The 23,111-nt window shown below is 40.8% G+C and overlaps 1 protein-coding gene across 1 annotated transcript; it reads left to right on the top strand.

The window, feature by feature from the left end:
* Positions 1-483: 483 nt before the first annotated feature.
* Positions 484-22,317, top strand: ZNF527 (zinc finger protein 527). The gene is made up of 5 exons (XM_019014410.4): positions 484-654; positions 3,570-3,643; positions 8,532-8,658; positions 9,683-9,778; positions 17,703-22,317. The coding sequence occupies exons 2-5, from the start codon at positions 3,611-3,613 to the stop codon at positions 19,274-19,276; spliced, it is 1,830 nt and encodes a 609-aa protein (XP_018869955.1). The 5' UTR covers positions 484-654; positions 3,570-3,610; the 3' UTR covers positions 19,277-22,317.
* The last annotated feature ends 794 nt before the right edge of the window (positions 22,318-23,111 follow it).

Raw genomic sequence — 23,111 nt, forward strand, 5'->3', positions numbered from 1 at the left:
ACAGACCCCGCCCATGGCAGGAGATGGGGGTGAAGGAACAGTAAGACCGGGAGACAGTCAGATACACATCGGATCAGTGGTATCCTCACAGTAACAGAAACGGTCACCCCCAATGTCAGCCACAGTCTCTTTCATCCACAATCACTTTCACATTCAGCTACCCACAATCACGGGACGTGATTTAAAATACAGAAGCTCCCTGCACTGACAAAATCCGCCGCTCCTTTCGTCGGCAAGCATAAAGGTGTGCAGCAACAGTCACACACGAACCACCACACCCAAGCATTCAACCAGTCAGCCCCGCGCGCAGCCTGGCCGCTTTCCCCAACACAGCAGCTCAAGGTCACCGGAGAGCCTAGGACCGCACACAGCCCTCTCCGGTACCAGCCCCCGTGGCGCAGGCGCGCAGTGGAGGGGGCCGCGGGGTTCTCTGGGAGTTGTAGTTCAACGATGACGGCCGTGGCGCAAAGCGTTCTGGGGCTCGTGGTTCGCGGGGTCCATGGGGAACGCGGTGTCTGTCGCTGGTTCAGATCTCGCAGAGCTGAGTCCTGCACGCCTCAGTCCTCGCCTCGCTCCTGCTCGCGGAGGATTCTGGGAGGTGACGTCGCGGGTCTCGGTCGCGGGGCCCGTTTGCAGAGCTCGCGGCGCCGGGAGGTGAGTGGGGCCGGGCCCCGGGCGGGAGCGGGAGGTCAAGGGCGGGCTCCGGGTGGACCGGCCGCGCCAGGGATGGGAACCCGGCAGGAGTCGCTGGGGAGGCCGTGTGTGTTTCACTGTGTTACCAACTATGTGACAGGCTGCGGGTGTGACAGAATGTGATCTTGTGTCACTGTGTGTGTGTGTGCGCGTGCGCCCGCTTGTGTGTGACTGTAACCATCTGTGTCTGGGGGTGAAACTGTGAATATGTGTGTTTGTGTGTGACTGTCTCTGCAGGTGTAGCTGTGTATGTGTTTATGAGAGACTGGGGTGTGACATTGTGTGTTTGTGTAAATGCATGTGTGTGGTTATGTGACCACCTGTTTCTGCGGATACAACTGCGTCTGAATGTGTGTGACAGCAAGTGTGATTGTGCGACTATGGCCATCTGTCTCTGCAGGTATAGTTTTGTATCGGTAATTGTGACAAGATGTGTGACTTCTGTGGTATGCTACTTTGTGTGTGATTGTTTATCTCTGTTGGTGTAATTGTATGTTACCATCTATCTTTGTGCTTATGTGGCTGTGTATTGTGTGAGATTATGGGTGTGTTTGTGTGACTCTGTATATATTTGTGATTGGGTGAGAATTTGTGTGTATATATGAGATTGTGGGATTGATGTATGAAGCACAGAAATATTAAAATTGCCCAAGTTCACACAGTTAACAAGTGACAGCACCGAACTCAAACCCAAGCAGTTTAGCTCTAGAGGTCTCGCTTTTTTTTTTTTTTCTCTTGAGATAGAGTCTCACTCTATTGCCCAGGCTGGAGTGCAATGATGTGATCTCGGCTCACTGCAACCTCCGCCTCCCAGGTTCAAGTGATTCTCCTGCCTCAGCCTCCCAAGTAGCTGGGATTACAGGTGCGCACCGCCACGCCCGGCTAGTTTTTGTATTTTTAGTAGAGACGAGGTTTCACCATGTTGGCCAGGCTGGTCTCCAACTCCTGACCTCATGATCCGCCCACCAGAGCCTCCCATAGTGCTGGGATTACAGGCATGAGCCGCTGCGCCCTGCTGCAGTTTTTATGGACAATTTCAAGCTGCACTACACTAAGGAAATAACTGCTAGGGACTGAGTTGCCTAGTGCAAAGTAGTCCAGAATTAGGGGGTGAAATTAGGGGGTGATGTATACTGAATTCTAGGTCAACCACAGTTGTCCCTTTCTTTTCTTTTCTTTTCTTTTCTTTTCTTTTCTTTTTTTCTTTTTTTTGAGACAGAGTCTTGCTCTGTCCTGTTGGCTAGAGTGCAGTGGTGCAATCTCGGCTCACAGCACCCTCTACCTCCCGGGTTCAATCAAGCCTCCCACCTCAGCCTCCCAAGTAGCTGGGACTACAGACACATGCCACCACGCCCGACTAATTCTTGTACTTTTTGAGGAGATGGGGTTTTGCCATGTTGCCCAGGCTGGTCTTGAATTCCTAGGCTCAAGTGATTTGCCCACCTTGACCTCCCAAAGTGCTGGGATTACTGGTGTGAGCCACCGTGCCCAGCCTGTCTCTATTTTTACGATGAAGAAATGTTGGCTCTAAGAGGACAAGGAACTTACTTCAGATTGCCCAGTTTGTTGTGGCTTTAGTATTAAAATTTGGCGATGTTTCCCTCAGGCTGCATTTCTGTAGAGAAATAAAGGTAACACCTGCCATCTCTAAAGATGCCTCTCTAAGGAATATATGGCATTGATTACTCGGGTTGTGTTGAATATTTCCCATTCAGACAATGTGGCCTCTCAAAAGAGGACTGGTTTTGAGGTCACATTTCAGCTGGACCCCGGACTTTGAGTTGGTTGTTTAAGCTTCTGGAACCTCCCTTTTACTACCAGTAAAGTGGAGATATTAATACCTATCTTTGTAGTTTTGTGGAGCAGTAGTAGTTCTGAGGATTAAATGAGATAATGACACAATGAGATAACCATGTGTTACAGTCTTTGTGCTAATATGGCTGTGTGTGTGAGAGAGAGAGATTATGCCACTGATTGTGTAAATGTGTATATGTTTGTGATTGGGTGAGAATTTTATGTGTATGTGAGATCATGGGATTAATTATGTCAGACCTAGTGTGATTGTGAGGCACAGGAAGATTAAAATTACTTGCCCAACACAGCATGAGTTAACATTGTGTATTTATATTACATAAGGCACAGTAAAATTTATTTATTCACTTATCTAATATTTTTGAGAGACTACAATGGTCTGGTGGTGTTCTGTCATTAGAATACACCTGTGAACCAAACAAAACCTAGTTCTCTTGGATCTTACAATCTTGCATGGGAAGAGAAACAATAAAGAAACAAAGCGTATGTAACATGTCCAGTGGTGATAAATGCTGAGAAAAAAATAATTCAGGGTAAAGAAAAATGGAGTACCTGGAACAGGGGTTCCCTTGAGGTAGAATTTTCAGGGAAGTCCCTCTGATGAAGGGACACCTGAATGCAGATAGGAATAAAGAGGAGTGGCCCATGCTGGTGTCTGGGAGAAAGTTCCATACGGAAGGAAAAGGCCACAACCCTGAAGAAGGGGTGTACAGTGTTTGAGTAACAGTAGGAAGACATGTGCCTGGAGTGTGGCGAGCAAGGGGCGGAAGGGTAGGAAGTTAGGTCAGAGGTGCAGCCAGGGGCCAGATCATGAACCACCTTGTTGGCCGTAGGACAGACTTTGGATTTTGTTGAGTTCAGGCTATGCGTCCTTAATATATAAGTCAAGACTTTGAGAGTTAAGTTCAGCATTGGATTCCACCCCGCCACCCCTGGCCAGATCTTGGAAAAGGTGAGACTGGCCCATGTAGGGAGAAGAAAGGGGCAGTAGTATTTTTGTGGGTCTTGGACCAAAAACACAGGGCTGGCACATCATCATTTCTTCGTTAACTCTCCCTTCTCAGGACTTTCTTCTTCTTCAGAAGAGAAAACTGAAGAAGGAGGAATGGCTGTGGGGCTTTGTAAAGCCATGTCCCAGGTAAGCATGCTCTTTCACTTTGTTTTCAGACATTTGACCTCATTTTTCAGGACTTTGGGACCGCAGGAAAAATCACAAATAGCCCAGTGAGCACCCCTTCCACTTCTCTCTCCACCTTTTGTTCATATAATCCTTCTACAAAACATTTAATATCTTTTTTACTCAGTGTTATGCTCAAATGTGTGATGGAGCAGAGCTATCCTCTTTAGATGGATGATGATTTGTTGAGTTGGCGATGAGTGCAAGTGAAATAAGGGATAGAGTTTGATTACTGAGTGGTCTATTAAATAGGGAGGTCAAGGATGGCCTCTCTGAGGAAGTGACATTTAGCAAAGCAAAACTTCAGTGAAAGTAGCAAGTAAGTTTTGTGGAGATCTGGGGAAGAGCTTTAAAAGAAGGAGTACAAAGTTATTATGGTGGGAACATGTTTGGTGTATTCCAGGAATAGCAATGAGTCTGTCCTTGGAGGGAAATGAGCACTATGATGTCAGAGGTATAGCTGGGAACCAAATTACGCAGGCCCTTTCAAGTCATGATCTGAACTTTGAATTTGGTTCTAAGTGAAGGAGAGCCATTGGAACGTTTGTGATCTGATTTGATTTATGCCTTAAAGTGAAAACAGATAGCAGGGGAGTACAGGTGGAAGCAGGAAGGCCAGTCAGGAGACTCTTAGTAATCCAGACAGGAGGTGATATATCGCCTGGATCATGGTGGTGGCATTGGAGCTAGTGAGATTCTGGGTATAGACTGGAGATAGAAAATGCAATTTGATCACGGATTCGTTGTGGCATGTGAGATGAAGAAGTCAGGATGCCTACAGAGATTTTTGGCTAGGCAGCTACATGAATGGGCATCCCATTTACTGAGCTAGAAAGACAATGTGAAGTGGGATGGATATCAATAATTGAGTTCTGGATATTTAGAGACCTTTTGGATATCCAAATGGAATGCTGATTATACATCTGGAGTTCAGGACTATAGATGTGAATTTGGGAGTCCTTAGTGTATTTTTTCTTTCTTTCTTTCTTTCTTTCTTTCTTTCTTTCTTTCTTTCTTTTTCTTTCTTTCTTTCTTTCTTCCTTTCTTTGTGTGTCTCTCTCTCTCCTTCCTTCCTTCGTTTCTTTCTTTCTTTCTTTCCTTTCTTTCTTTCTTTCCTTTCTTTCTTTTCTTTTCTTTTTTTTTTTTTGAGACGGAGTGTTGCTCTGTCGCTCAGGCTGGAGTGCAATGGCGCAGTCTTGGCTCACTGCAGCCTCTGCCTCCTGGGTAGCTGGGACTACAGGCACACGCCACCACGCCCAGCTAATTTTTGTATTTTTAGTAGAGATGGATTTCACGATGTTGGCCAAGATGGTCTTGATCTCCTGACCTCGTGATCTGCCTGCCTCGGCCTCCCAAAGTGCTGGGATTACAGGGGTGAGCCAGTGTGCCCGGCCGTCCTTAGTGTATTTAAAACATGAGACAGGATGAGATTATCTTGAGGGCAAGGTTGTGATGAATGTAGATAGGAAAGAGATCAAAGGACTGGCTTTAGGATGTTCAACATTCAGAGCCACACAAGAAGAGGAGGAACCAGCAAAAGAGACTGAGAAGAGCTAATGTAGAAGGAAAACCAGAAGAGTGTGGGTTCTGGAAGCCAAGAGGAGAAAGTGTTTCAAGGATGGGATGATCAACTGAGCTAAGTTCCTCTGAGAGGGACTGAAGAAGACGAAGACTGAGAACTCACCGTTGGATTTGGTAACATAGAAATATTCTTGACAAGAGCTACTTCATGGAATGACTGGGATGAAGACATCATTGTGGTGGGTTTAAGAGAGAAGGGAGGCCGGGTGCAGTAGCTTATGGCTGTAATCCCAGTACTTTGGGAGGCCAAGATGGCGGGACCATCACCTGAGCCCAGGAGTTCAAGACCAGCTATGTATGCAGGGCAACATAGGGAGACTCCATCTCTAAAAAATTTTTTAATACCAAAATCCAAAAACATAGACATGGTGGCAGATGCCTATAGTCCCAGCTGCTTGGGAGACTGAGGTGGGAGGATCGCTTGAGCCCAGGAGTTTGAGGCAGCAGGGAGCTATGATTCATGTGGTACACATTACAGCCTGTGCAACAGAAACAGAGTGAGACCCTGTCTCAAAAAAAAAAGGCTAGGTGCAGTGGCTCATGCTCATGCCTATTATCCCAGCACTTTGGGAGGCTGAGGCAGGTGGATCACCTGAGGTCAGGAGTTAAAGACTAGCCTGGCCAACATGGTGAAACCCCATCTCTACTAATAATACAAAAATTAGCCAGGTGTGGTAGCACATGCCTGTAATCCCAGCTACTCAGGAGTCTGAGGCAGGAGAATCGCTTGAACCCAGGAGGTGGAGGTTGCAGTGAGCCAAGATCGCGCCATTGCACTCCAGCCTGGGTGACACGAGTGAAACTCCATCTCCAAAAAAAAAAAAAAAAAAAGGCAGAAAAAAGAGAATGGAAAACGAGGAAGGTGAGAACAAAGACAGTGAATTTAGACTTACAGTAGTGTAGCCAGCAGGCACATATAAGTAAATTGTGATACACTGTAAGTGCAAAGTATATACCAGATTTTGAAGATTCAGTACAAAAAAGAGTGTAAGAAGTCTCATTAATTTTTTATATTGATTACATGTTGAAATGATAACATTTTAGATATATTGGGTTAAATAAAAATGATATTTTTTCTATTTATTTTTTTCTTGTAACTACTGGAAAATTTCAAATTACATATATGACTCAAGTATTTCTGATGGATAACACTGGTCTAGACAACTTATGGGAAGAGTTTTGTTATTAAGAGGAGTAGAGAAATGGGACAATAGCTAAAGGGAGATCATGGAAGGGAACTTATTTATTTATTTATCTATGTATTTATTTACAAGAGGGAAGATATTGCATCAGTATTTTTGCTGATTGGAATGATCCAGTAAAGTGAGAATAGTTGGTAGTAAAAGGGAGAGAGGCGAAAATGTCTTCGTGTGGGCAAGTGGAGGGACTGGTCTTTGAAGCCTAGAGTTTTATCCATAGTCACAGAGGGCAGACAGAATATACAGGTTTGAGTACAGATACAGAAGGGTAAGTACATATGGCGGCTGGAGGATGAGGAAGTTAAAAGTGAGATCGGGATGAGTTGATGGTGGTTCGAGAGAGAGTTATGAAATAGTTATCAGGAGAGGAGGAGAGTGAATTTATTAGGGAAGCATAGTAGAGTGGTTTTGCAGTGCTTTTGAGGACATTCTGGCCATATGCAAGAAGTACTTTGTGTCAATATGTTTTATCAATCAGGGTTCTAGCAAGGCAATCAAAAGGTGACTATTTAAAAGATATTATCAGGACATAGAGAAACTATAAAGGATCATGCTGTACTCTGGGGCTCATAACAGCATAGCTCTCTTACTAACCCTAGATCTTTGAATCCAGAGACAGAGAGCTGGGTGGAGGGGCCCCTGACAGGTGCTCTGAACTTTGATTGAAAGACAGAGACCACCCAGGGTGGGACTCCCACCCAGGGAGGGAGCCAGGGGAATAAGTATTCTGCCTTACTTACCTTCCTTTCATCTCTTGCTTGTGGCTGAACCCAACAGAATATGGGATGGGACAAGGGAGTTTATTGATACAGTCAGCCTCCTAGGACTCAGAAAAGAGTAGAGGAGCACATGGAAGTTATACAACACTATGGAGTTGTGTAAATTTTTCCCTAGACACATTCAGCCATAGCCATAATTCCACTATGTAGAAAAACCATATTTGATATTTCTTTTCTTTTTTTTTTTTTTTTTGAGACGGAGTCTTGCTCTGTCACCCAGGCTGGAAGTACAGTGGCACAATCTTGGCTCACTGCAGCCTCCTCCCGAGTTCAAGCAATTCTCCTGCCTCAGCCTCCCGAGTAGTTGGGACTACCGGCACATACCACCATGTCCAGCTAATTTTTGTATTTTTAGTAGAGACGGAGTGTCACCATTTTGGCCAGACTGGTCTCGAACTCCTGACTTCAGGTGATCTGCCTGCCTTGGCCTCCCAAAGTGCTGGGATTACAGGCGTGAACCACTGCGCCTGGCCTGATATTTCATTATTTTTGATTAAAAAAAGAGAACATACTATACATACTGGAACCCTATCATTTTTAAGCACTGAATACTCTTTCTTCATATGGACATTTTATAGGAAACATCACCATTTGTTCCCTGAGTAGCAAATATTTACTGAGAGTTTACAATGTGATCAGTTTTGTAATAGATACTGGATATATATCAGCTTATAAAACAAATCTCTCTCCCTTCACTCAGCCTACAGTTCAGTGCTATAGCCTAAAGTCTATTTTTGAACATGTAAGTTTTTTCCAGATTTTTTGCATAACCTTCCAATGAAAATTCTATCTAAGTCGCTTCACATATACCTCATTATTTCTTCAGTATATGTTCCTGGACGTTTCTCCTTACATATAAAGTCTAACTTTCAGGCCATACCCTTTTGTTAAAGCCCAATTCAAGGCCTTTCTCCTATTCTGCCCCACCTGATGTCTCAATTTGGGGAATATAAAGGAATCCCCCATATAAGATTTTCTTTATACTTAGTATATGTAACATACAACTTAGTCTTTGCTGTTTCTTGTTATAAGCTAATTTTGTGTATATATGTCTTTTTTACAAAAGTAAAATTTTCAGATGGTGAGTCTGTTTCTAATATTTCTCTCCTCTTAAAGTATTTGACAAACCTCAGCATGTAATTGTTCTCCAATAACCTCAGCATGTAATTGTTCTCCAATAATTATTTTCCTCGCATCACTTAGAGCTTTGAACTCTGGCCAAATTCATCTTTTTTGCTAGGACCATATAGGTGTCTGGGCACCTGGTGAACAAGAATTTTTTTATTTCAGGGGTTGGTGACCTTCAGAGATGTGGCGCTAGACTTTTCCCAAGAAGAGTGGGAATGGCTGAAGCCATCTCAGAAGGATTTATACAGAGATGTCATGTTGGAGAACTACAGGAACTTGGTATGGCTTGGTAAGGATGTTTCTCCCCCATAATTTAAAAATCTTCCTCTGGGGTGTTTTTGCTTCCTCTGTTGAGAATATCTAGGACATCTTAAGACATCTTAAAAGCACTTACTTGCCTTTCTACTTCCTGTTCCCAGGAAATGATTTGAAATATATATTTTCTTAAATTTTAATTAATTAATTTACTTTTGGCAGACATTCTGAACACATGAAGTAATTTTTTTTTTTTTTTTTGGAGACAGAGTCTTGCTCTTGTCACCCAGGCTGGAGTGCAGTGGTGCAATCTCGGCTCACTGCAACCTCCGCCGCCTGGATTCAAGCGATTCTGCTGCCTCAGCCTCCTGAGTAGCTGGGACTACAGGCGCCCACCACCACACCCAGCTAATTTTTGTACTTTTAGTAGAGATGGGGTTTCTCCATGTTGGCCAAGCTGGTCTTGAACTCCTGACCTCAGATGATCCACCCACCTTGACCTCCCAAAGTGTTGGGATTACAGGCGTGAGCCACCGCGCCCAGCATATGAAGTAATTTCATAGAGTTGGAAATGAGTAGTTCCCTTTGCCGTAGAATGGTGGTTTGGAACAGCAACATCAGCATGTCCTGGGAATTTGTTAAAATGCAAATTATGAGGCCCCATTCTAGACCTACAAAATCAGAAACTGTGGGAGTAGGCTCAGTAGTCTGGGTTTTAATAAACTTTCCAAATGACCCTGATGTCTGTTAAAGTTTGAGAGCCACTGTAGTTTCTGATGCAGTAGCTGGTTTGCGGCCTGAGAATGTGCATTTCTAATTAGTTCCTAGGTGATGGCTGCAGCTGCCGTAGCACTTTGAGAACCACTGTCACGGCAGAAGCTTCATCCTCCTCCTCATCCATACAAGCGTCATTCCATTCTCTAGCTCTTCCTCTAATGTCCATTCTTGCCTGATGATCAAGATATTGGGTCTGCGTCCTAGAACAGCTGTGGCATGTTGATTTGTTTGTCTGTATGTCTTTCTGTCTCTTGCTCTCATTTTTCTTCCCCTGTGAACAGGACTCTCCATTTCTAAGCCCAACATGATCTCCTTACTGGAGCAAGGGAAGGAACCGTGGATGGTGGAGAGAAAGATGTCACAGGGTCACTGTGCAGGTGAGTGACAGATCACCAGGCAGGGAGGACTATTGTAAGGTACTCAACCAAGTAGTAAGTACGAAACTGTTTTGAGCTTCAGGTGGGATGAGAACTGAAATCTCCATAGTATGTGCTTCCCTAGAAACCTCACCACACCCTGGGGTTTTTTCTTTTTCTTTCCATCAAATTATACTCTCCGGTCTTCCACCTATACCTTGAATCTCAACCCTTCTCAGCTCTTCTTTTCCTTTTATGGTTAGAATTGTATTACATTTCTAGATTTCTTTTTCAGAGTTTTTATTTTTATCAGAATTATCAAAGATATGTACACACAGTGTTTAAAGAATCAAGTAGTAGTATTAGGTTGGTGCAAAAATAATTGCAGTTTTGCCAAAAAACGCAATTACCTTTGCACCAAAAAGCCTATACAAGGCTTTTTCCCTTAAAGAAGGAATTCTTGTTCCCGGCTCCCCAGTTTCCCTCTTCCTAGAGCGATCCACTTTCTTTTCTTTTGTAGTTTATTTTGGTGTTCCCTTCATGTCTCCAAAAATATGTTAATGTTGCTACTCTTGATTTTTTTTCAGGGTGAGCCCTTATTCGGTATCTTCTTATAAGAAAATAAGGAGTTAGCACTTTCTTCTCCTGAATCCAACACATAATGCACACACACAAATACACACATTTCCCATCCCCTATCTTATCAATGTCATCATTTTGATTAAGTCACTATTCAGCATTTATTTTATTATGGCCATTTAGTGCTAGTCATAGCTGTGCTGTGCATATGCCAAGTTACTTTTTCTCTACTCCTTTTTATTTTTCCTGGAGTTAATAATGACTTGGGAATTTTGTTTGTTTGTTTGTTTGTTTGTTTTGCTCAGTTTATTATATACATATCCCTAATCCAGTTCCCGACTTACCATCAATTGTCTGAATCTTTCAAGATACTTGGACATATTAGGTGATCTATCGACTTCATCTTCTTGGAGAAATCTCTCCTGGAATCCTCAGATACGCTTCACTCTACACAAATGGCTCATTATATTTGCATGCACTCAATTTGGATCTATCTGATTTATCTGATATTTTCTCATAATTAGATTGAGGTAGTGCATTTTTGCAAAGAATGTCACAGAAATAATGTTGTATCTCTCTCAGTGCATCATTCCAAAGGTTGTATAATGTCGATATGTCTTATTATCGGTGATGTTAACTTTGCACACTTAGTGAACGTAGTGTCTGCTTGGTTTCTCCGTTATAAAGTTCTTATTTTTCTATTTGTAGTTAATAAATATCTTGGGGGAGATACTTTGAGATTATTCAGTTTCTTCTGTAATTTTTGCCCATTTATTTTAGCATTTATTGCTGGATCTCTTCAACTATTATTACTGTGGTATTAACCTAATGTTGATTTTTTCCATTTTCCTCTTTTCTTTGTGTATATTAATTGGGATTGTTCTGTAGGAATAGCTGCTCCTTCTCCTCCATTTACTTATATATTCAATTATATTTATGGATTTTTTTCCTATGAGGTAAATCTAATTTACCTCATAAAATTTAATGACTTCATAAAATTTAAATGGATTTATTTTTGGATTTATGGATTTTTATTTCTATGAAGTAAATCCAATGAATCATTATGTTTCTCAAATCGTTCTAGCTTTGAATGTTGGAATCTCCTTCACATTGGTTCCTTTGACCTTCTGACATGCCCCCATGCATTTTTTGGGCACGTCCTTCCTTCTGGCACAAGGTATTCCAGGTTCTCTTATTTTCGTTGCCCCAGCCTTGAATCAACCACTTCTCCAAGGAGCCCTCATTGCTTTATTGGGAAATGGTGTTTAGAAACCAAGCTAGGTATGCTCTAGGCTACTGGGATATCACTGCTTCTGGCCCTGACAGCAGCTAAAGCTAGGAAACAGATAGATAGATAGATAGGTAGGTAGATAGATAGATAGATAGATAGATAGATAGATAGATAGATATTTACACACACACCCCTATATTTATTTCTGCCTCTTTTTTTCCCATTTTTATTACCTCTATCTTTTTATATACTAAAACTATCAGTTTATATTAATAACTTGATTTCTAGTCCTGCTTTACAGGGTTTATTGTAGCCTTCTTCCTTTACTTATTTGTAATTTCTTTTTCTGATAATGAGAAAAAATATATTTACCTATTTGTTCAATTTTAGTGTACACATAAAATAGTTTCAGAATTTCTAACTTATTTCTCTGTGAGAAACAAATTTACCAACTAGATGTAGGTATTTGTATACAGTATTTTTTGTTTTAGTCTTATAGTGTCCAGTCCAAATACTATTTCCAAAATTACTTAGGTTGGTTATTTCAGGTCCATTTGTTACTGTTTTTGTTTGAGATGGAGTCTCGCTCTGTCACCAGGCTGGAGTGCAGTGGGCAATCTCAGCTCACCGCAAGCTCCGCCTCCCGGGTTCAAGCGATTCTCCTGCCTCAGCCTCCCGGGTAGCTGCGACTACAGGCGCATGCCACCACGCCTGGCTAATTTTTGTATTTTTAGTAGAGACAGGGTTTCACCATGTTGGCCAGGATGGTCTCAATCTCTTGACCTCGTGATCCGCGCCAGCCTTGGCCTCCCAAAGTGCTGGGATTACAGTTATGAGCCACCGTGCCCGGCCGTATATACGTAGTTTTATAAGGAATTGCTACATTCCCCTCCAGAAAAGTTGTCTGCTTAGTTTTTTTCCTGCTGTAACAAGTTAGCACACATTTAGTGGCTTAATACAACACAAATTTATTGTAGCTCTGGAGGTCAGAAGTAAAAAGTAGGCCTTACAGAGCTAAAATCAAGATGTCAGCAGCCTACATTCCTTCCTAAGACTGTATGGGAGAATGCGTTTCCTTGATTTTTTATGCTTTTTTTTGAGACGGAGCCTTGGTCTGTCACTCAGGCTGGAGTGCAATGGCACGATCTTGGCTCACTGCAACCTCTGCCTTCCAGGTACAAGTGATTTTCCTGCCTCAGCCTCCCGAGTAGCTGGGATTACAGGTGCTCGCCACCATGCCTGGATAATTTTTGTATTTTTAGTAGAGACAGGGTTTCGCCATGTTGGCCAGGTTGATCTCAAACTCTTGACCTCAGGTGATCCACCCTTCTTGGCCTCCCAATGTGCTGGGATTATACAGGCATGAGCTACCACACCCAGCTGATTTTTTTTTTTTTTGAGACAGAGTTTTGCTCTTGTCGTCCAGGCTGGAAGTGCAGTGGCGCAATCTTGGCTCACTGCAATCTCCGCCTCCTGGGATCAAGCGATTCTCCTGCATCAGCCTCCCAAGTAGCTGGGACTGCAGGTGCGTACCACCACACCCAGTTAATTGTTGTATTTTTAGTAGAGACCGGGTTTCACCATATTGGCCAGGCTGGTCTCGACCTTGTGATCCACCTGTCTCGGCCTCCCAAAGTGCTGGGAGTACAGGCATGAGCCACCGTGCCCAGCCTATTTTCCACTTTTTAAAATAACTTTAAGTGTAGGGCTTATATACAATACAGATTTGAGTTTTACTTTATAAACCAATCTGATTTTCTTTTCATTTTAATAAGTGAAAGTCTAATTACATTTTTGATAAATTTGGGCTTAATCCTATATATTGTCTTATGTTATATTTTCTGGGTTTTATAGTTTTTAAAAAGCACTTTCAGGCTGGGTGTGGTGGCTCATGCCTGTAATCCCAGCAGTCTGGGAGGCTGAGGTGGGTGGATCACGAGGTCAAGAATTCAAGACCAGCCTGGCCAACATGGTGCAACCCCGTCTCTACTAAAAATACAAAAATTAGCTGGGCGTGGTGGTGTGTTCCTGTAATTCCAGCTACTCGGAAGGCTGAGGTAGGAAAATTGCTTGAACCTGGGAGGTGGAGGTCGCAGTGAGCTGGGATCGCGCCACGGCACTTCAGCCTGGGCGACAGAGCAAGATTCCATCTCGGAAAAAAATTAAAAAATAAAAATAAATAAATTAGCCTGACATGGTGCTGTGCACTTATTATTCCAGCTACTTAGGAGACTGAGGTAGGAGGGTCACTTAAGCCTCGGAGGTCAAGGCTGCAATGAGCTGTGATAGTGCCACTGGACTCCAGCTTAGGCTAGGTGACAGAGCAAGACCCTGTCTCAAAAAAAAAAAAAAAAAATGTGTACCTTGAAGTAAAATTGCTGGAACATGGAAGTGCATGTTTTAATTTACAAGATACTCAACTTGTTCTGGGAAGTGATTGTATCAGTTTATGCTTGTACTAACAATGACGTGTCTGAGAATGGCATTTCCTTCCTCTCTTGATATTCTTCAACTTAAGCTTTTGATATTGTCCTTAATATTGTCTAAGTGAAATTTCTGCTGATACGAGGAAGGGAAATGCTGTTATGGTTTTAATTTACTAGTGATATTATTGAGCATCTTTCCAGGAATGCATTGTCTATAAAGTTTTTCTCTTCTGTGAATTACCTGCTCATACATTTTTTTGTTTTGTTTTTTGAGACAGGTTCTCACTCTGTTGCCCAGGCTGGAGTGCAGTGGCATGATCTTGGCTCACTGCAGCCTCTACCTACTGAACTCAAGCAATCTTCTCACCTCAGCATGCGCACCACTGCACCTGGTTAATTTTTTTGTTTATTTTTCTTGTAGAGACGAGGTCTCACTATGTTGCCCAGGCTGGTCTGGCACTCCTGGGCTCAAGCGATCCTCCCATCTTGGCATCCCAAACTGTTGGGATTTCTGGCATACTTCCACTTTTGGAGAATTAGATTATTTTTCTTTTTCTTACTGATTTGTAGTAGAACTAAATTCTGGGCGTTATTCATTTTTCTATGATACATGTTTTAGTTGTTTTTTCTCAGATTGTCCCTTGCCTTTTGACTTTGTGTTTTCTCCCACACACAAGTTTTCAAGGTTAATGTCAAATTCATTCCCTTCAACCAGATGTAGTCAGGATGGTAGTGAGGAGGTCATGCTCCCCTTCACTGTGTTCTCTGTGTCTTGCGGGTTTTTAATGCTGTAAGTGTGTTTCTCTTGATATTTTTTTCTTGACCTTTTCCACAATGATAGGGAATTTTACAAGTCAACCCTGGTTGAGTTCTTTCACAGAGATTTTGGTGGAAGAAAGGTATAAAATGCAAGGGCTTAGGTCCTATTATTGGTTTTGGAATGTTCTTTTTTTGTTCATAATTTTCTTTTATATTATTGATTACTTTTGTCCAAGTTTATTTAAAATAATTTTCTTAAGTTGTGAAATAAAATCTTATGGAATTCTGGTTGAAACTGATCTGATATAAATTAACCTGTGGTAAAAACATACGCATATATTTTTTTTTGCTTTGTTGCAATTATATATTACATGGGTTCATTTAAATCTTCCTTAGAAGAATTTTGTAACATTTTGTAGGACTTTTTTTGTGTTCTTGCCAACCTTACTCCCTTCTCTCTTCCAATTACTTACATAGCAGTTGTAATCTCAACTCACTGCCTTCACCTCAGGTTCTCTTCCACTGTCTTATCACTTGTAATCTGGCTTCTGCCCTTCTAGTTTAGCTACATCCAGGTACCCTTCTTCATTTTCATATCCTTCAGCTTATTGAGATGTATAAGATAGTTCTTACCACTATCCATTTTCTCTTTTCAGAGCTCTGTTCTCCCTTTAACGGACTCTTTCCCCTGTTTTTCTGTTGTTTCCTCATTTACCATAAGATCTTTGTCGTATTAATGTAGATCTCTGTCCAGTTCTGGGTAGTAGAACTTTCTTTTCTTTTTCTTTCTTTTTTTTTTTTTTTTTTTTTTTTTTGAGACAGTCTAGCTTTGTCACCCAGGCTGGAATGCTGTGGCATGATCTTGGCTCACTGCAACCTCCACCTGCCAGTTCAAGCAATTCTCATGCCTCAGCCACCTGGGTAGCTGGGATTATAGATGTGAGCCACTGCGTCCAGCTAATTTTTGTATTTTCAGTAGAGACGAGGTTTCACTGTGTTGGCCAGGCTGGCCTTGAACTCCTGGCCTCAAGTGATCCACCAGCCTCGGCCTCCCAAAGTGTTGGGATTACAGGAGGGAACCCCCATGCTTGGCCTCTAGTAGAAATTTCTCTGATGATGGAAATAATCTATATGTGTGCTTTCTAATACAGTAGCCACTAGCCACATTTGGCTTTGAGTGCATAAAATGTGGCTAGTGTGACTAAGGAACTGACTTTTTAAAATGTTATTTAAATTTAAATTGCTGCTTATACTTAGTGGCTACCGTATTGGATAGCATAGCTCTATACAGTCTTTTAATCAAGGGGATCCAATCTGTAAGTCTATATGTAAGGATAGTGGTTGGAGCTCCAGGCACCTCAGAGTCTCCCATGTTGGAAAATAACTGTAGTCTTCTCCCATCAGGCTTCTTTTATTCAGCATTAAGTTAGTTATTGTATAAATCTGCTATTTGCCTGGAGTAAAGTCTTATTTTTGGTAAGATGGAGTATAGTGGCTTCAGGTGATGCCTACAAGAGATGAGATCCAGGCAAGTGAATGAGGGAACAGAAGTAGTTGTATTTCTAGGGAAAGAATGAATGGTATGGACCTAACAAAGGACAGGCGAACAAGGCCTCTCAGGCCTGGGTGTAGACAAGTAAGAAAATCCAAGGCGGTGTATAGGACGGACGGGTAGGGATGAGGCTTTCCTTGGGTGAAGGGTGTATTGGAAAGAAGAAAGATACAGATGAATAATATTTCCTATTCAATTTTGTTCTGACCTATACTGGAGACAGCTTTACTTTTCAACAGATGAGAAACTGTTATGGCAAAGACTGTATCTATTTAACCCCCAAATGCCAAAATACGTAGTTCTAAAATAATCTCTAACCACTTCTAAACATGAAAATGTCTCTGTCACTGAAATAGTCACTATATTTTGGAATCCTGATTGTAGCCTTGAACACCAAGCTCATATTCTCTGAGAATTATTCCTTAACTAAGCTAGTGAGTTTTGATCTCTTTTTTCCTGACATTTATACCTGTAATAATCTATATCATATTAGCTTATCCTTCATTATGTGCCATATGGAATTATCACCTGCACAGGCTTGAGCTCTCAGAATTTACAAAAGGTAGAAAGACCTTGTGTCAGGCTTTCCCCTGACACTTCAGACCTACTAATAGGTTCTATGTATTTGAATATATTGGCTGATTATTGTGGTGTGAAAGGACTTTCTCATTTTTTGAGATCATCTTCTAAAAAATAGTTTTATTTCTACCTTACCCAACCAATATCCTCTCCTGAAAGTATCACGTATCTTCTCAATAGGCATCATTTTCCCTTAATGGTGAGAAAAGCTGACCACTAGGTTTCTTTTAGTCACTGAGAAAAAATATATATAAATTTTCCCTGGACCCTGATAAAAATCTTAGAAGTTGTTGAACAGCATTAGTGGAAAAAGTTGCTATGAGATTAATCTGGCAGCAGTCATCCATTTAACAACATGCTGACATTGTCTGAGGCATTGGATGCAATAGTAGAAGAAAAAGGGGTGAACATCCATCCGTGCCCTCATGGAGCTTTCAGTCTTAAGAATACCAGCGCAGAATGGACAGAAGGGCTTAAAGACTAGAGGCAGGGAAACTGGCTGTGATCTAATCAGACATCCTCAACTCCTTATCTTGTTAGCATTTAGCTTTGCCTGCCTTTTGATGACCTGAATTTTACCTGTGTCCCCAACTACCACCTCCCCATCGTCAACACATATACCTTCCCTTCTCAGCTCTCTTTATTCTTTGTGCTTCCATTGTCTTTTGTTCATATTGCATGGCCATATTCGGGAGCTATTAGAACCACAGACTTTCTACCCTCCTTCCCCCCAGTTAAATTCTTCCATTTCTTCTCTAACAATTTTCTTCCTCATAGCAAAAGAACAAAGCAGACATTTGCTTTCTTGATATTTTTCAGACTGGGAGTCTTGGTATGAAATTGAGGAATTATCTCCAAAATGGTTCATTGATGAAGACGAAATATCCCAGGAGATGGTAATGGAAAGGCTAGCAAGTCATGGCCTTGAATGCTCCAGTTTCAGAGAAGCCTGGAAATATAAGGGTGAATTTGAGCTACATCAGGGAAATGCGGAGAGGCATTTCATGCAAGTGACAGCTGTTAAGGAAATCTCTACTGGGAAAAGAGACAATGAATTTAGTAATTCTGGGAGAAGCATACCCCTGAAATCAGTATTTTTAACACAACAGAAATTTCCTACCATACAGCAAGTACATAAATTTGATATTTATGATAAACTCTTCCCCCAAAATTCAGTCATAATTGAATATAAAAGACTCCGTGCTGAGAAGGAATCTTTGATAGGTAATGAATGTGAAGAATTCAACCAGAGTACGTACTTTAGTAAAGATATAGGAATTCCTCCTGGGGAGAAACCTTATGAAAGTCATGATTTTTCAAAGCTCTTAAGTTTCCACTCATTATTTACTCAACATCAGACCACTCATTTTGGAAAATTACCCCATGGATACGATGAATGTGGTGATGCCTTTAGCTGTTACTCATTCTTTACTCAACCTCAGAGAATTCACAGTGGAGAGAAACCATATGCATGCAATGACTGTGGAAAAGCCTTTAGCCACGACTTCTTTCTCAGTGAACATCAAAGAACTCATATTGGGGAGAAACCTTATGAATGTAAGGAATGTAACAAAGCCTTCAGACAGAGTGCTCACCTTGCTCAACATCAGAGGATCCACACTGGAGAGAAACCGTTTGCGTGCAATGAATGTGGGAAGGCCTTTAGCCGTTATGCCTTCCTTGTTGAACATCAGAGAATTCACACAGGTGAGAAACCATATGAATGTAAAGAATGTAATAAAGCCTTCAGACAGAGTGCTCACCTTAATCAACATCAGAGGATTCACACTGGAGAGAAACCCTATGAATGTAATCAGTGTGGAAAAGCCTTCAGCAGACGCATAGCCCTTACTCTACATCAAAGAATTCACACAGGAGAGAAACCCTTCAAATGTAATGAATGTGGGAAGACCTTTGGCTATCGCTCACACCTGAATCAACATCAGAGAATTCATACCGGAGAAAAGCCCTATGAATGCATTAAATGTGGGAAGTTTTTTAGGACTGACTCACAACTTAATCGACATCATAGAATTCACACTGAAGAGAGACCATTTGAATGCAGTAAATGTGGGAAAGCCTTCAGTGATGCTTTAGTTCTAATTCACCATAAGAGAAGTCATGCAGGAGAGAAACCCTATGAATGTAACAAATGTGGAAAGGCCTTCAGTTGTGGCTCATATCTTAATCAACATCAAAGAATTCATACTGGAGAGAAACCTTATGAATGTAGTGAATGTGGGAAGGCTTTTCATCAGATCTTGTCCCTAAGACTACACCAGAGAATTCACGCTGGAGAAAAACCTTATAAATGTAACGAATGTGGGAATAATTTTAGCTGTGTCTCAGCCCTTAGACGACATCAGAGAATTCATAATAGAGAAACGCTCTGATTATAACAAGTATAGGAAAGAAAACATGTGGTTACCACTCAGTCCTTATTAAATATTAGTGAGTTCTTTTTGGTTAGTAATTCTTCGAATGTAATTCATATTTCAGTTCATGAGTATCCATTATTTGAAGTAGCTCAGTAGTAGGCATCTGTTACTTTTTTTTTTTTTTTTTTTTTTTTTCAGACAGAGTCTCACTCTGTTGCCCAGGCTGGAGTGCAGTGGTGTAATCTTGGCTCACTGCAGCCTCTGCCTCCTGGGTTCAAGCAATCCTCCTGCCTCAGCCTCCTGAGTAGCTGGGATTACAGGTGCCTGCCACCATACCTGGCTAATTTTTGTATTTTAGTGGAGACGGGGTTTCACCACATTGGTCAGGGTGATCTCGAACTCCTGACTTTAGGTGATCCACACGCCTCAGACTCCCAAAGTGCTGGGATTATGGGCGTGAGCCACCGCGCCTGGCCACATGTGTTACTTTTTGATCTGTTCTATACCTGGCTTACCCCACCCTCAATGCATATGATTCAGATGAAACTGTTAATCAGGGACAGCAGTGGACTGGTCACAGGCTGGCCAATTATTTCCCCCAACCTAGTGATAAGGGATTGGCAAATGGCCCTGTCTGGATCAATGAAGTCCTTTGCGGGTATTCCTATGGGCAGTAAGAGAGGTTTTATTCTGGAACTGCAAGTTTCAAGGATTTAATAAGATTAAAAACTCACTAGTAGCCTTTTTGCCACTCATGAGAAAAGCTTTCCCAAAGAGAAATCTAACAGAGAAAAATGGAGATGAGAGACAGAAATATGATGATACAGTTTGATCTGCTGGATTCAGTCATTCCTGACAGCTACACCATCACCATCCTTTTTCATTTTTTGTGATCCAATAAATTTCCTTTTTTGTTTTTTTGGCTTAATTTGGATTATATTTTTGCCTCATGGAATTAGAGTGCTGATTCACACATTCTATGTTTGCTATACATAAAAGAAAGCCTTAATTTTTTACGTGGCATAATTATTTATCCTGAGGAGCAACCTTCTGATATAACAAGTTTATGAAAGTTGAATACACAGCCTTCATAAAACTGAGATAATTGTTACATTTTATTTGTCGATAGAACTATTTTAGTGTTTCTTAGTTTTTTTCACATTATAGCTGAATATTTTAAAATTCACCAAGTAAAATTCTTTAACAGGCTTCCCCTTAAGGAGTTAAAATCATTTGTCACAGTGACTCACCGTTTGCCTGTAAAGAGAGAATGGAAAGCTAAGAGAATAATAGTTTCATTTGTTTAATGAATGGCTCTTCATCTTCAAGGAATTACTTGATTTTCTTCTTTCAGTATGGGTCTAAACATATTCTGTGGCAGAATATAATAAAATTAAATTGTAAATGAGGTATTTTGTGGGTAGGCTCTAAATTTGGTTTAAGACCGGGTGCGGTGGCTCACGCCTGTAATCCGAGCACTTTGGGAGGCCGAGGCGGGCAGATCACCTGAGGTCAGGAGTTCGAGACCAGCCTGACCAACATGGAGAAACCCCGTCTCTACTAAAAATACAAAATTAGCCGGGTGTGGTGGTGCGTGCCTGTAATCCCAGCTACTCGGGAGGGTGAGGCAGGAGAATCGCTTGAACCTGGGAAGTGGAGGTTACAGTGAGCGAAGATCGCGCCATTGTACTCCAGCCTGGGCAACAAGAGTGAAACTCCTTCTCAAAATAAATAAATAAATAAATAAATAAATAAATAAATAAATAAATAAATTTGGTTTAAGAAGTGTATGGATAACTTCTTTGCAGCTAGAGATATCAAACAAAGATATTGCTGGCAGAAAGAATGAGTCATTTTTAACAAATGGTAAAAGTAAAGCAGTTAATGCCTAAAATTTTTAGAGACTAAATCATTTCCATTATTGGGAGTAATGAGGAAGATGAAGGTGTAGGGCAATACATTTCTTTTTTATCTGAATGGATATAGGGAAATAAACTGGTGATATGGCAGCTGGGCCATCTTGAATAGTGAGAACCAGTAAGAATATTGGGTATTGCCTGAAGAGCATCTGTAAAAACATATCAGAACAAATGAAAGAGGAAAGAATGAAGGATTTATATGTGTGCATAGAGTGAATATATGTGTGCATAGAGTGAAATATTCAACTTATACTTATTTCTAATAAAATCTGAAAATTATTTTTCATAAATATTCAAATTCCCTTTAAACAGCTTAAAATACAGATTTAGTGACTCAGTACTTCAAACCTTGAATAGAAACAAATATGATTATAAAATATTTCCAAACTTATGTTACATCTAATCTGAAACATATTAATATTATAAGCTTAATTCATGTCATCATTTCTTTATTTTTTATTATATTTCCTGGAGGTATAAGGATATTTATTTTTATAATTTCCAAGCACTGAGTAATAATTTATTTCAGAAAGTTTCAGAAGGTTACAGTAAACTTTACCAAACTTGAAGAAGAAGAATGACTCAGATCAGTAAGAAGAGTCTGAGTTCCTCACTAATTGATTTTTATTTTATTTATTTATTTTTTTTGAGACAGGGTCTCATTCTGTTATCCAGGCTGGAATGCGGTGACACAATCATGGCTCACTGCAGCCTCAACTTCCCAGGCTCAAGCGACCCTCCCACCTCAGCCTCCTGAGTAGCTGGGACTACAGGTGTGCTCTACCACACCTGGCTAAGTTTCACGTTTTTTTGTAGAGATGGGGTTTCGCGAGTTGCCCAGGCTGGTCTCCAACTCTTGGTCTGAAGTGATTTGCCCATCTCGGCTTCCCAAAGTGCTGAGATTATAGGGATGAGCCACTGTGCACAGCTACTAATCGATTTTTGATCTATGTATGGCACCTGATTTCATCCTCGAGAGTGACGTAAACCTAAGCTACTGGTTCATTCTCTGTTTATATAGTTAAACTTCACTTGTAATGTTGGTAAAATCTTTTGTACCCATGTGTTTAGCTTCAATGTATTTTACAATCTGACGTTTCTCCTCACAATGAAGTACTAAATTTTGTTTCTTTTCAACTGTACAACCCATTGTCTTGTGATATATTGACCTGATCTCTTAGGATTAGTGAAAATTTATGCTTTATTAATATTTGATTGTCATTAGGACCATCTAGAGATTTCTGTTTATGTGTGTGTATGTGCATCTGAAGATGTGTATTTTATTTAAATTTTTTGTATTAAGTGCCTACTGTGTGCCAGGCTTTGTTCTAATCTAAGCAATGGAGATACAGCAGTGAACCAAACAGACAAAAATTCCTGCCTTCAGAGAGCTAATTTCTAATAAGGAAGACAATGAAAAAGATATGTAAGTAAAATATATAATATGTAAGAAAGTAAATTCCAAGGTGAAGAAGATGAAGAAAGGGATGGGGAGCCAGAGAAGGCCCTTCTGAAGTTAACTTTTGAGTGAAGACCTAAAAGAGAAATATCTATCTATCTGTCTATCTACCTATCTCTATCTGTCTATCTATCTATCTATCTATCTATCTATCTATCTATCTATCTATCTATCCATCTATCCATCCATCCATCTATCCAAACTACATATATATACCCACCTATAGACACATTTATATGCCTTTATAGCTAATGGGAAGGAAATCTTTAGTGGTATATATACATTTACACTTTATACTTACTAATTTATTCTCATTTTATCATGTCTACATATTTGTGTGTTACATTTTAACACTTTTGACTCAGATGAATTTATGGCCTTTTACAATCTAAACAAATTTCACTTAATTATAGTGTATTTAATGTTGGTGCTTAATTGTCAGAATTTAGCCACTGGGGATTACTTTAAGAAA

Source organism: Gorilla gorilla, chromosome 20 (assembly GCF_029281585.2).
Source record: "Gorilla gorilla gorilla isolate KB3781 chromosome 20, NHGRI_mGorGor1-v2.1_pri, whole genome shotgun sequence".
NCBI classification, from domain to species: domain Eukaryota; kingdom Metazoa; phylum Chordata; class Mammalia; order Primates; family Hominidae; genus Gorilla; species Gorilla gorilla.